General features: G+C 44.6%; 1 protein-coding gene across 2 annotated transcripts in view; it reads left to right on the forward strand.

The window, feature by feature from the left end:
- The window catches only part of LOC109427505 (uncharacterized protein DDB_G0290587), a 792302-nt gene extending 780293 nt beyond the window's left edge, over window positions 1-12009 (forward strand). For both annotated transcript variants that reach the window (XM_062844587.1, XM_062844588.1), the window contains exons 5-6: window positions 9165-9325; window positions 9386-12009. In XM_062844587.1, coding sequence (XP_062700571.1) covers window positions 9165-9325; window positions 9386-11103 — 1879 coding nt within the window. In that variant the 3' untranslated portion in view covers window positions 11104-12009. The remainder of the gene's footprint in view (window positions 1-9164; window positions 9326-9385) is intronic.
- The last annotated feature ends 3565 nt before the right edge of the window (window positions 12010-15574 follow it).

A 15574-nucleotide genomic window follows, 5' to 3' on the forward strand; every position in this document is an offset into this window, starting at 1 on the left:
TTGATCCAACACAATACCTAATTCAGTTCTTGGAACATTAAATTTTGGCTTCTTAAGCGGTGTTGAGATAATCCTATATTCTGAATCTGCATGCCAAACTGAGCCGAAATCCAAATTTTCATGAATTTTGGTGCCCGGAAACCTATTTAAAAATCAATTTGAAGTTTGTATGGGAGCGATTTGTCGAATCACCCGTCGTCGCATTTTGTACAGCAGTTGCCCAGCTGTCAAAAGGTGATTTCGAAAAATCTCTTTGAAATTTATTTTAGGTACCAAAATAAAGTTCTAAAAATCTGAAAAAATCGTAGTGGCTCAGAAAAGGTGCTCTATCGTATAAAATCAACAAATCAATACATTTTTCAAAATTTAAAAACCCAATTTCAGATTAAATGCGTTTCAATTTTTGTTGATAAAAACTTACAGATTCCTAAGTTTTCGGTCTTTATATTGGTAGAAATTTGGAGCAGTTTTTGGTTAAAATACGATTCAAATATATCGAACACAATTTTGTAAATTTTAGGATATATCCTGATTTATTGAAAACATTTTAAATCAAGACTTACTGTTACCGGCAACCCTGCCACCGGGTAGTCCCCCGGCTCAAACAATCAGTGTGTGCGAGAAATGAAAACTGTCAGCGAAATGTCATTCTTTCTGTCAGTGTGCTAAAATAATTGGTATAAGTCATATCACCAAAATTGCAGTGTCATCAAGTGATTTGCTGAAATTACGTAGAGTTTATTTGGTAAATATAAGAATTATATATTTCCTAAATGATTACTAGATGTAGAATTTGTTTCAGAATAACTATATTATTGTTTGAATTGAAGATTATTGTAGAACCGTTTGTGAGGTGAAAGGAGACTATATGTAAGTGAAAAACTGAAATGAAATGAAAATTTGTTAATACTAATAAATTTACAGCTTTGAGCTTACTTTGATCGGGAACAAGGACGAGTTTGCTTCAAAAGACCTCCGAAACCGAACGTTCTCAACAATATCTCAAAGATATATCGACCGGAGAATGGAAAAATCATTCGTCCGTCAAACCCGTTCCAAGACCAAGGCAGCCAGAAACACTAATCCCGCCGGTGATGTAGTCCTCAGTGTTACGGGCCAGGCCCCGGACCTGGGAGATGACGGATTCATGCCGTCGATGATCGATTCCGAACACGGACAGGACCATGAATGTGTGGTATGCGATCGACCCAACAATGCGGAGTGGTATATGGTGCAATGCGGAGGATGCAAGCGTTGGTATCATTTCTCCTGCGCCAGGGTAGATACGAAGTCTGTTCATTCGAAGGAGTTCGTCTGTGTGGAGTGTTCGCGAAATCAAATTCCCCAACGGTCAACCAGATCGGTGTCTAGCCGATCGAGCGCTGCAAGTAGTCGGCGGTCGCTGTACGAACGTGAACTCCAACGTTTGGAAGACGAGCGACGCGCGGAAGAACAGGTCGAAGAAGAGCGTCTGCGACAGGAAAAGCTGCTAATTGAGAAAGCCGCCAAGGAGAAGCTAGAGCGGGAAAAGCAGTTCATTGCCAAAAAACACGAACTGCTTCGCCTTCAAGACGACGAGATTGTGAGTACTTCAAGCCGTCGTAGTAAGAGAAGCAGTATTCACCGAGTGGAGGACTGGGTAGATAAGCTCGTTGACCCCGCCGCTGCGCCCGGCGACCAAGAACAAGTTCCGGGACCGGTTGACCAACACTCTATGCCAGTTGGTGCATCTACTCCATTGGGCCGAAGCGTCGAAGAGCTTCAAAGGGATTTGGCTGGCGACGATAATTTCGAACAAGGTTTAGCATGTGTTGTCAAGCAGCGAACTTCCGTACCTCGGACGATCGGAAGCATCACGATTGGGGATAGCCCAGAGGTGGAACTTCCGAAGCTGGCATTGGTGGATATTCAACCGTATGTGCGGCTTTTGGACGAATCCGTGCCGACCTCATCGAACATCGGACCACCGCAGTCGAAAACAGGAACAAATCCTAAAATAATCGCGAAAGTGACCAATCCCTCTCCATTTGAGCTGTGGCATCGTGAGACGTGTAACCGCCGACAGCAGCGCGAAGACGACGTCATCAAAGAAAATGAGAACCGTTTGCACGAAATCGAGGCTGCCTTGCAACGGCAATGTGATCTGGAACTGAAGCATCAGCAGGAAACGGAACTGCGGCGTAGGCGAGAGGTAGACCTTGTGAACCGTTTGAATCGTCTGGAAGACCAACGTGCAGAGGAGCGGCAACAGCTGAAGGAAGTAGAAAGTGCGTTGAAGAGGCAACTGGAGGAGAGCCAACTACGGTACCAAGTCCTGGAGACGAAACGTAGGCAGGAGCAATCTGCACGGGAGGATCAGCTACGTCAATATCAAGAGCGAGAGCGTCTACTAACCGAACAGCTGAAGTCGGTTCAAGTAGGTGAAGCACGACGTGAAGAAGCATTCCAAAACCCGGAGGGCGCAGATGGTCAGTCTCGGGGCATTGCGGCGTTTCAACTACAACAGGCTGCAGTGGATCAGCGGCAAGGTGCATCACCGTTTCAACTTCACCAACCGACACCGTTTCTACCGCACGGAGCTGCAGCATGTCCACAACAAGATGCACCAGTGAGTCAACTACAACAGGGTGTCCCGGATGTCCCGGTACCTATGAGACCCGTGAGTAATCCACTGGCGGCGATGGTAAGTGATCCGGTATGCAATCTGCGCGAAACCGATACTAGGCAGGTAGCTAGGTCAGTTAGTGGAACACCTTGTGTAGATGCGCCAGGTAGAATAGGAACGCCTCATACTTTCACGATAGACCAAGAGCTAGGACAGTCAAATGTAGGGCAACAGGGCCAGCCACAGTTCCATCCCTTTAATCCACCAGAAATAAACATGTTGGGGGGGAATCATTTTCCACAAGTCCAGTTCGGGCCAACGCGCCAACAGTTAATGGCCAGACAAGTGATTCCAAAGGAGCTGCCGGTGTTTTCCGGGGATCCTACTGAGTGGCCGCTATTCGTAAGTAGCTACCAGTATTCAACAGATGCGTGTGGCTACTCAGATTCCGAGAACCTGCTGCGACTGCAACGATCACTGAAAGGTACCGCAAAGGACGCAGTGAGCAGTTTCCTTCTACATCCGTCAACGGTACCGCAAATCATGGCCACTCTACAGACACTACCCGATCAGAAAGGCATAACAAAAATGTAACAAAATTATATCAACGGTTGATATATATATCAACGTTTGTTATATTTAGATATATTTGAAAGAATTGATCTGAAAACCTGATATAATTATATCAGAATTAAAACAAGATCAGTTATAATCAAAATAAATTCATGTTGATCATCTTTATATCAACATTATAACAAACTCAGTTATAGTTTTGAAAATGAAGTGTATGTCAAATGAATATGTTACAGGTGGTGTTTGGTGCGCAATTTCGCCGCTCTGTGGTGTACAGCCATACTCTTCACTCCCATACTAATTCTTCGTCTTGACGTAACGCCCCCACTGGGTCAAATCCAGCTTCTCAGCTTAAGTTATTAACTGAGAGCTGCCGCTGCCAATGACCATTTTGCATGTGTGCATCGTGCAGCAGGCACGAAGATACTCTATGCCCAAGGAAGGCAAGAAAATTTCCTTTATGCAAAGTTCCTGGACCCACCGGAAATCGAACTCTTCACACCCAGCGTGGTCTTGCTGGATACCCTACCCACGCCCTTACAGCTGTGGCTATATGGGCCAGCCACTACTCCTCACGGAGAACCAATGTTTACACTTTTGCATGGCATTCATTGAACGATTAACATTTACACAAATTTCAAAATTACTCGTACGCTCCCATTTGATGACAAACATGCCTATAGGGGTTATCTGCAGATGAGAGACTCTCTTTAAGTCTCCTCTATTTTGATTACAACGTACTTGTATTTATGAATTTGGATTTTTCTCATGTCAGAAGGTAGATAAAGCAACCCTTTTTTGATCTACACATAACAAATTGTAAAAATGTGACATCGTGATAATTTAATGAGAATCAGAACAAAGAGAGCCTCTCTTTTGCAGATTGGACCTTTAGGCATGTTTGTCGTCAATTTTTGTCAAATACCAACATGTTTTGGTATTCCAAGGTGATTTGTAAACCAAACGTGGTTCCCATGCCGAAATTATTGCAAAATATTCGCGTAAGTGGTTGCTCGAGCTGATTTTCGATCTATGTAAGTCTTAGTCACTCGTTGAGCGCCACGGATTTGGTCTATTAGGGTTACACATATATTAGTGCTAAAAAAATTAAGCGTGCTCCACTGATATTGGCTACCTTTATTCAGGACACGAGTGCTACTAGTAGTACTAGAGTATCTAGACACATCTCAAACAATTATATGCAGCTACAGAAGCGTTTAATATTAATTCCAATCTATATGATAAGTGAGGCATCAAAAGGGATTTGAAAAGGATGATTTTCATCGAAACTGTCAACATTCCTGTAATAAGTTTTAAGTGTCACAATCCTCCACTGATCATGTTTGAATGATTTCGTTTAACATCCACTTACAATTTGAGAGCGGTATTCAAATAGGATTAAAGCAATGATACAAAATCTCTACTGAAATCAAACTGATGTAATAATTTTTGCAATCGTTTACCATTAGAAACTTTGATAGAGTAGTGTGCGGTGGTTCGGCAGCAGCAAAGCCATATTCGCATAAATGGGTGAGCTGGTTTCATGCTATTATTTTATCGTGAATGTTCGTTGTAAAATAACATGACTTAAATATATGCCATACAATTAACGTTCATAATAATTCAGTAGAAATACAGCTGCTGATCATCTGCAAACATGTAGATTAGCGTGGTTCAAAAAATCGTTTTTGCTCCACACCGCTTATTCGATTTGTAACTAGAATCTATGTCTCCTCCCAAAATTTGAGCTAATTTGGTTGAAAATTGAGACTGCACAAGCCCTTCAAAGTTTATATGGGAATTACTACGGGAAAACGACGTTTTTCATTCAATCGACCGTAACATTTTCCCAACTGTCTAAGATGATTAATTGAACCCTGATACTCATAGGCAACTTTATTAGCTACAACTTTGCCGAAGACCGCTTTGAAATCGGACGGCTAATTAATTAGTTATCGATTTTCATCGAACTGGAGAAACTTTAACAGTGATCCTCCAGCTTCCCAGCAGGCAACATTGCTGCTGTATATGGGTCCAAAGATAGAACACAGAAATCATGGCTACTATGTTTCACTGCTAATTGCAGTGATGCCCATCAAATAGTTCAATCAGGGCGTCGCAACTGGTGATTTTTACGTGACTCCAATTTCATCATATTTCAACGACCCTGTTCCCCCAGTAAGCGGTGTGGAGCAAAAACGATTTTTTGAGCTAATATAGATATTACATACTTTCAAAGATGATGGAAGGCCGTTGGCACAAATGTCCCAAATGGAGGATAACGTGCCTCTGGAGCCGGCCTTCTGATGGTTCTGAAACCGATCCTTGTAGCACTCCCGATGGAATACCGATCGGGCTAGAATGATTTGCTTTAACTTCCTCTATTTGAAAGCGGTTATTCAAATAGGATTTACTCAGTGACACAGAATCTCAACGGAAATCAAATAGATGTGATAATCTCTGCAGCAGTTCAAAATGAGAAACCCTGTTAAAAGCTTTTGAAAAACCAATCAATAGCAGAATATTATCGATATGTTGATGGACATCGTCATGCATATTGAGCAAATGCCGAAGTTCGAAGTTGGAATACTTAGTATTTAGTGAAGTACCTAGTAGCTTGGAATACTTGAGGAAATTGCTTGTTGTGAGTATTTTTGCTGAAAATAAAAACATTATATGAGATCACGAGGCAAAGCAAAACTCACAAAGTTGCTTTAGTATGTCAATTCTTGTACCATATAATGTTTAAACACTTATTTTTTTATTTCACAAGCCACCTAAATCTGACAATCTCCAGGAATGCATACTAACGCCACGAAGTGATGTAATTTCCAATCACAAGACTACTGCATAACTTTGCTAGGCAGGAACTTCCTTTATGGTGAGAAACATTAGATAATTATCTCGCTAGCGCCAAGAAAAGGTGAAATTGTATACAGTTATGTTCCGACTTTATCACCCCCTCCACGCGTCAGACCTTCATTTTTTATTAATGCCCTGTTACATTTTAGGGAAAATCTCCTCCCTCTTCTTCAGGATGAAGTTTGTATGCGTGCTTTCCAACGTTCAAAATATTGAAAACGCATATAGATTTTTACAGTGTTTGAAAACATTTATGGAAAGGGGGTGATAAAATCGGAACATTACTGTACCACTCTTTTCAATGCCTGAGAGCCATTGACTATCTTTACCACTTTAAAGAAGATACGACATTTATTTCTGGTCTGAATCACGAGACAAAACATGCTAAAATGCAGAGCACATTCTTGAGTTACAATTGTAACTAAATTATATCCACTTTTGTTATTATATCCTAAGATGACGTAATTGCGATCAATTGTATCAAGAATACTTTTATGTGACGTCATAGTTTCCCTCGCCTGTGCATTGGACAAACGAGTCTATTTATAGACCAGCCACCAAAACGAAGAACCACTTGATCTTAAACCTCCCCTCACTTCAAGTGCTGCAATGGCCTCATGGATAAAGGCGCCGGATTGTAGTTGAAGGCTGGCGTCCTTGGTTCGATTCCCGTCTGGGTGTGGGTTTTTTACATACTAAGTGGGGCAAGTTTTTTATACAAAAAACTTTTCGCTAAAAATAAATAACACTCTTAATAAAAATTAACCAAAAAATGAGTTAAAATTTACCCAACTCAATTTTTACCCAATATATTTATATCTAATTTATAACAACATGTGTTATAATTTTTCGATCATTCCAAGATTTATTATATCTCACGTTGTTATAAATTTGTTAAAATTGTATCAAGACCTGTTATAATTATGTTATGGCTAGAGCAATTTTTGTTATAATTTTTGTTATTTTAACACCTAACCGGCGAATTTTATAACTCATTCTGTTATGAAAATTTTTTGAAATAAATAACTCAATCGGTTATAATTTTGTTATGCCTTTCTGATCGGGTATAGTTCCACCATGAGAATGTGTTGATTTTACTAGGAAAACATTGATTGAATTCTTGTTCAACTTGTTTCTTATTGAAAATAATGAAACTAATTATTAATGGATTGCTCAAATTTTGTTGCTGGATTAGTGAAATAATCATAAACATCTTATTATTGAAGCAAATACGGCTCAGAATCTGAGTAGGTAAATTTAAAGGTGCGCTAGTGAAATATTTCTTCAGAAAGCGCCATCATGGTGTCAAAACAAGTTTTTGAGTGAGAAAGTCACCGTCGATGTCGCTACTGAGCTTGTTTTTTTCTTTACACAAGATTTTCAAGCAATTTTGTTCGAGCATGTTCGTCTGTTCTCTGTGCTAAAAGGTACTTGGATCAAAAGTGAAAACACGTCTGATTGAGACTAACGATACAGACATAATAAAAACTTATTCAATTTAAGTTTATGGCTTACTATGATACTTTGATATAATAACAGTTCTCGGTCACGAACTGTTACAATTCCTCAAAAACTAGCAGAAACTCTACCTTTTGCTTCCTAATTAAGATAATTTCTCACTATTTTCTCCAAAATAACGGTATTATAAGAGTAATTCGAGTGTAACGTCTGCTCGCACTCGCAGTATTAGCAAACCATTTCCCTTGCTTTTCCATACAATTGCAAAGTAGGGCATTCATTTAAAAATGACAAATTCAGCACACCATCCACGCGTTTAAACGACCGACAATGAACGAAAAAAGACTCACTCTGCCGTCCGCCCTTATCGCACTGCCCTTTAAGGTGAAACGGGACGCCATGTTATTTTTCCTATCTTGCCTCTCTTTCTAACAATTTGCCTCGCGATTTTGAATATGGTAATCTCGAGTTCTATCGCACTGAAGATGCTGAAAAACAATCAGCATATGCACTCCAAGTGAGCATACACAGTGATAGGTTTTTGTTGCAAAATGTGGAGTAGAATCTGAGATTACCATCTTAGTAGCAACAGAGCAATGGCGGATATTTCCCCGACCGTCCCGTCCGCCCTTAAAGCACTTTGGAGTACAATTTTCCAATCCCGCCATCGCCCAGCATCAGCAGCAGCACAAACGACCAGCAGATCCAATCTCATTAATATTGTTCGTGCAGTTGAAAATCGGAATTTTTGACACGCGAAAATCGATTTTTCTCCTAAACCGTGTGTCGGACGTACGTCGGGCACAGTGCGCTGGATAGAGGGCCAGGTCCGCTGTCCAGCGCACTACGTCCGACGTTAGGTTTCAGGTATGGATTTTGAGAAAATTCGATTGTCGGGTGTGGGGAAACTTCGGGTTTCAACCGCGACGACAATATTTATGAGACGCCGCGTCGCTTTCGCCGTATCTCTCTGAGGGATCCTCTCGCCCAACCGCTTTCGAAACGACGAAAAGGACGTCCACCCCATCAATTTTTGGCGGAAGAGAAATGGACGACGGTCGGCGCTGGCGCTGCTGGTAGGGCGGATGGCCGACCATAGGAATCCAATAAAAATCTGCGAATTCCATGCGTTCGGTGTTTGTTCTGATTCGGAAAACGATATCCAAAACGGTGCGACGAAGAGTGGGCGGAGATCGAATAGCGACCCCCTCCTGTTTAGGGTGACCGACGATGGGCGGCGTGCATAAATTTATGGAACATTTTTCATTTCGATATTCAATCTCAGTAGCCATAGCGAAATGTTAATGAATCATCTGAATGGGAATTTTGGCACTACGGGAGCCGCCTTGCGAAGTATGATCGATAATGCACGATAATATATAAACTTTCATTCATTTCCTAGCGCTTAAAGTATACGAAACACGCTACGCAAAACCGAACTTATAGAGCTACTTTATATCAATCGGCAATCCACGCACCAAAGCGAACCTGTGCCACTACACTGGTATCAGCATGATGGCATGCACCCTGCCCACGTTCGTGCACCCATGGCAACCGGATCTTCTGAATCGGCGTTATATATTTCTCATGAAACGCCAAATCACGTATTTATAAAGTTCCAATGGATTTGTACTAAAGCTTAGATTCGTCTTCTCTCTTCTTCCAGAAATGCCAAAACTCTCGACTCGTCCAGTGGCTACTGGGCCGAATCGCTACCCGCCATGGAGACTCCTCTCTGCGCTGTGGTCGACCCGGTTCGGGACTTCCGTTGGCACGCACTGCGCTGCGGAGGCCCGGAAACGGCTGCCTTCCTCTGTGAACTTCCAGGTTAGTACTTACACCTTTTCCATTCAACCTTCTTCTCAACCTCCGACTATCTCCTTCCAGTTCCAACGTGGGCCACCGACTGCACCGTAACGTCGATGCCATCGCTGACTGTACAGTACATGTCCGATAGTGGCGCCGTCCAGCTGGCCCGGGATTGTGGCGAACTGGGCACCCGCCATATGTCCTGCCAGAGCAAACTGGACCGGGACACGATCCTGCAGCAGTTGCAGTGCGGAGATCAGGAGACGGATCCGGCCCAGGTCGCGGCTACCGAGAACAATCAGCTCCCAGAGGCAGGGTCAGCAGTGCCGCAGCAAGCGTCCAGGACTCCCCCGCCGCAGATCCTGGAGCACGACATACTCACGGTGGTGTCGAACAATGACGAGGACAACAACATCGACGTCAACCCGAACCAGATCGAGGATACGGTGAAGAACGTGATCAACAAGTTTAACCTGGCGGACTTGCTGCAGAACGATCAATCGCTGCATAGCGGCGAGATGGACGGTCACTACGAGGGACAGGAGAAAGAAGGTAAGAAGATGACCGGCAAGAAGTATTCACCGTTGTTCGAGAAGAAGGAAAAATACGGGAAGAAGGGAGATCACAAAGCGGACGAGGATGAGGAGATGATGATGGGCGATCAGCCAGACGAGACGGAGACGCAGCCGATCGACATTGTACAGCAAGCGGTGAAGCCGACCGAGGGCGATTCGGATGAGAGTTCAACTTCCGGAGTAGTTGGAAGCTCTACGGGAGGTGCAGCGGTATCCAGCGAAGTTGCGGGAGCTGAAAGCACTACGGTAGATTCACGGTTGCGACGAGCGACCGATGGAGAAGCCGCTGAAGAATCGACAGTATCGTCGACAACGGTTGAAGCTTCTACAACCACAGTGACAACAACCACTACCATGGAACCAACAACGAGCAGCACAGCTAGTCACATTCTTCCGACAACTCCCAAGAAGGAAATTTCGGCCATTGGCGATCACTTCATTCCGCCGATGCTACTGGTTAAGGCCCGGTTTACTTCGACGAAAGCTCACGTCGATTCCACAACCACTACGGAGATAGTAACGGAAACTCCAGAGCCAACGTCTTCCAGCACATCTGCGCCGGCTTCGACTTCTGAAGAGATCACCACTGCGATCCTCACAGAAGAAACGTATTCGGTTTCCGATAACGGAAGCGACATCCAAATAGTTGAATTTGATGTCAAAACTTCTTCTCCGGAAATACCCACCCCTTCCGAAGCCGGCGTTACGACCGCTCATCAAGTGGTAGAAATAACCTTTGAAGATAAAGAAATGACCTCTAAACTTGGAACTCTCAGCATCACTACTCGTCCCTTCACGTCAGACGAGCCTCAGTCAACGACTGCTGCTGAAAACGCAACGGCAACTCCGACAACGCCTTCCACCACTGTAGTCTTACCCTCAACCACTACGACGACTACAACTACAACCGCTCCACCATCCACAACCTCATCTCCACCCAGCTCAACCACGATCCCTACGGTAACGACTCTCAAACCAAAGACCTCCTACACTTTCGAACAGCACGACCTCCACCACGATCTGGGCCCAGACGCCCCTTCGGACGTGTCGGACGAACAGCACGAAGACAACGAAGCCGACCATCGGAACCACGAGGAGCTGCACAACAGCTTCTCCAACATCGAGAACTACCAACCGTACAAGCCGAACCGGCACCGCAGCCTCACCAAACCGGAAGTGCACAACAACCACGGTAACTACATCAAGAAGATACTCGGTTGAGAGCGGCGGCGGTAGAAGTTAGGGTGGCGACGGCAGCGATGGTTGCCATTGACTACGGTTTTCGGTTGCTTCCCGGCGGCGCCATAATCCGGCGGCGGTACGAGCGCAGTAGGCGTTTTTAGTTTTTGACAGCACACACACACACACAACTTTTTGACAGAGCGAGCAAGTAGGCCGTGAAACCATATAGCAAATAGACTTTCTCTTCTAATTTCCCGATAGCATCTAGCCCGTTCTTAACAAAACAAAAAATAGTAGGACACTAGCAGTTTTAACTTTTGACGATAGTTCTATCCAGAATAGTTCTTTTTTATTCCGACACTTCAGCAAATCTAGCGAGCAACAAGCTACATAGAGTAGAACTCCAATATTTTAGGTTTTAAGAAGGTATCTCTCATCAACAGGTTGAATGCTGTTAATGTTATACTTAAAGTTAAACGTCAAAACAAAGAAACACGTTGCCAATCATTTGAAAAATAAACAATATAGACACACTTGGAAAAAAGGGAGAAGTAAGTTTAGAAACGCAATCAAACGTGTTGGATGATTGGCGAACTCTTAAAAATCAGCAAACAATTACGATGATCTTTAGCTATATGTAGTCGAACAACACACTCAAACACACAAACACAAACAAATACAATCTTTATCAGATCGGTAAGTTAATTTTGACTGAAGTCATTGGAAATTTGCAGCTAAAACTAGAGCAGGAGGTCAAGCTTGAAGAAAACAAAGTGAACTAGTCAAAGAAGGAGTGAAGCAAGCTGAACATTATAAGAGGAAAACTCACAAACACAATCTTTTCGCACCTGCAAAACAACTCTCATAAAACTTATCGTGGTTAGTTGGTAAGACATTTACTGCAGTAACGGAGATGATGATTTTAATAAAAATAAATTAAATTCACGGTTGACGGGTGGATTGTTATGGTGGATCCGAACGCCTAGCAGCCTTATTGTTTAATGGTTTGTTTAGCGGCTTCTTAACTTGTGCTGATGGTTCTTCTGATTGACTGTTATCGACTACACTTACCTTACCATACCAGTCACACTAAGGCCAGTTCCGCACTCTGCGAAGGGTCCGCAAATCGTCTTCCACTTGATCAAACCACCTAGCTCCCTGCGCACCACATCTTCTTGTACCGGTTGGATCACTATCGAGAACCATTTTAGTCGGGTTGCTATCCGACATCCTGATGACGTGACCCACCCACCGTAGCCTCCCGATTTTCGCAGATCGTGGTTTCTTCGCCTTCTCCAATTCATGTCTTCCATCTGAACTCCGCAGTATATGGTACTCTACACCTTCCGTTTGAAAACTCCAAGGGTGCGTTGGTTCTCTGACCGTAGAGTCCATGCTTTGTGTCCATAGAGGACTACCGGTCTAATCATAGATAGTTGACTTCGTGTTACGGCGAATTTGTTCGATCGTAGAGTTCTGCGGACTCCAAAGTAAGCACGATTTCCTGTCACAATGCGCCTCTGAATTTCTCGATATAAATTCGGGGTGGCGGGCGCGCAGATTCCTCCCTGGAGCCCTTGGCCATCATGTAGGTACTTTGTCTTCGACACATTAATGACTAATCCGATTCGCCTGGCTACGGATGTACGTTTCCGTCGTCGTCTCAAATTTACGAGCTAAAATATCAATATCATCAGCGAAACCAAGCAGCTGAACGGACTTCGTGAAAATCGTTCCACTCGTGTTTATCCCCGATCTCCTAATTACACCCTCTAAAGCAATGTTGAACAGCAAGCACGAAAGATCATCATCATCTTGTCGTAACCCTCTGCGAGATTCGAAGGGACTCGAGAGTGTCCCTGATACTCGAACTACGCACATCACTCGATCCATCGTCTCCTTAATCAATCGTATCAGTTTATCCGAGAATCCGTATTCGTGCATAATCTGCCATAGCTGTTCTCGATCGATTGTATCATACGCCGATTTGAAATCGATGAACAAGTGATGTGTGGGCACGTTGTATTCGCGGCATTTCTGCAACACCTGGTCCGTTGTAGCGCGTTCACCCATGAATCCAGCCTGATATTGCCCCAAGAACTCTCTTGCAATCTGTGATAGACGGCGGAATAAAATTTGAGAGAGTATCTTGTAGGCAGCGCTCAGTAGTGTGAACGCGCGATAGTTCCCGCAATCCAACTAGTCGCCCTTTTTTAAATGGGACACACCTTCCATCCATTCCTCCGGTAATACTTCCTCCTCCCAAATCTTGGTAATGACCCAGTGTAGTGCTCTCACCAGTGCTTCTCCACCGTATTTTAAAAGCTCTCTTGGTAGTTGATCTGCTCCAACGGCTTTGTTGTTTTGAACCGGCCAACCTCCTCCTCAATCTCTTGGAGGTCAGGGGCCGGAAGTCTTTCGTCCTGTGCACATACTCCTAGATCTGTTACTACGCCACCTTCGGTACTTGCAACGTCGCCATTGAGGTGCTCATCGTAATGCTTCCGCCACCTCTCGACCACCTCACGCTCGCTCGTGAGAATATTCCCGTGATTATCTCGGCACATGTTGGCTTGTGGCACAAAGCCTCTGCGCGAGCGGTTCAGCTTCTCGTAGAACTTTCGTGTGTCCTTAGCACGGTACAGCTCTTCCATCGCTTCGCGATCTTGTTCTTCCTGCTGACGCTTCTTCATCCGGAAGACTGAGTTCTGCCTGTTCCGCGCCTGTTTGTAACGTGCCTCATTCGCTCTCGTACGGTGTTGCAGCATTCTCGCCCATGCTGCATTCTTCTCGTTTTTCAACTGTTCACATTCGCCGTCGTACTAGTCGTTTCTGTGATTCGGAGTCGCGAAGCCTAGTGCTGTAGCCGAGGTACTACCTATGGCGGATCGGATGTCCCTCCAGCCATCTTCAAGTGTAGCTGCGCCAAGCTGCTCTTCCGTTGGTAGGGCCACTGCTAACTGCTGCGCGTAGTCTTGAGCCACTTCTACGTTACGCAGCTGCTCGATGTTGAGTCGCGGCGTTCGACTTTGACGCGTGATGATAACTGTCGAAAGTTTTGAGCGCATGCATACAGCGACTAAGTAGTGATCCGAATCTATATTCGCACTGCGGTATGTGCGGACATTGGTTATATCCGAGAAGAATTTATCACGTTCTAGGTCGATTTGGTTTTCTGTTTGATGGTCGGGTGATCTCCAGGTGGCTTTGTGGATATCTCTGCGGGGGAAGAAGGTGCTCCGGACTACCATACCACGGGAGGCTGCAAAGTTTACGCATCGCTGGCCGTTATCATTCGATACGGCGTGCAGGCTGTTTCGCCCGATTACCGCTCTGTACATTTCGTCCCTTCCTACCTGCGCGTTCATGTCGCCGACAACGATTTTCACGTCACGCAGCGAGCAACCATCGTATGTTTGCTATAGCTGCGCGTAGAACGCTTTTTTCTCGTCATCGGGTCTCCCTTCGTGTGGGCAGTGGACGTTGATGATGCTGTAGTTGAAGAAACGGCCCTTAACTCTCAACATGCACATCCTTGCGTTGATCGGCTGCCACCCGATCACACGTTGTCGCATCTTGCCCAACACTATAAATCCTGTTCCCAATTCATTGGTGGTGTCACAGCTTTGGTAGAAGGTAGCCGCTCGATGCCCGCTTTTCCACACTTTCTGTCCAGCCCAACAAAGTTCCTGCAACGCCACGATGTTGAAGTTGCGGGGATGTAGTTCGTCGTAAATTATCCTGTCACATCCTGCGAAACCTAGTGACTTGCAATTCCATGTTCCAAGCTTCCAATCGTAGTCCTTATTTCGTCGCGTGGGTCTTTGCCGATTGTATCGAGTCGTATTTTCTCTTACGTTATTCGCAATGAGGATTTTTACGGGTGGCTTATTGGGCCTACGCCAACACTCCTGTTTCACCGGAGGGCCATCGTACCAGTTCTGTTAAACGTCTCAACCAACACTGGGACGACCACGCTGATGGGGCTACCACCTTGGATCTAGCTGGGCGTGGTGCAGCGTTTCTTACTCAGCCGCTGGATGCCAGAACAGACGCTGTTTGAGCCGCACCTCCTTGGTGAACAGACGATCGGGTCGTACCTCCTCAATCTAGCTGAAGGCAGAAGGACAACAGTGCCCAGGCTGCACTACCAGCTAAGCACACAACTCTAATCTGGCGGTCTTTGTCATCGCTTGACCCGTGGAACCGTGGAACTTGTGAGAACCAGAGCTATGTTAAACGCTCTCCTTATCGATTCACCGTTTTGCAGCCCATTGTGTTTGGTACCGTTACTAAAACATAAAAGCCGAGAGTTTCTTCCTTCAGCAGAACGGTTTTGATTTGTTCGAAAGCGCGTTGATGAATGGGATTCCAGTGAAATGCACTTCCCTTACGGATAAGTAAGTTTAAGGGAAAAGTTACGATGGCCAATCAGGGACATAGCGATGAACGAAATTCACCAGTCTAATGAAGCATCCAACCTCTTATGTCGACTTAGGAAGCTGTAATC

Source organism: Aedes albopictus, chromosome 1 (assembly GCF_035046485.1).
Source record: "Aedes albopictus strain Foshan chromosome 1, AalbF5, whole genome shotgun sequence".
Taxonomy (NCBI): domain Eukaryota; kingdom Metazoa; phylum Arthropoda; class Insecta; order Diptera; family Culicidae; genus Aedes; species Aedes albopictus.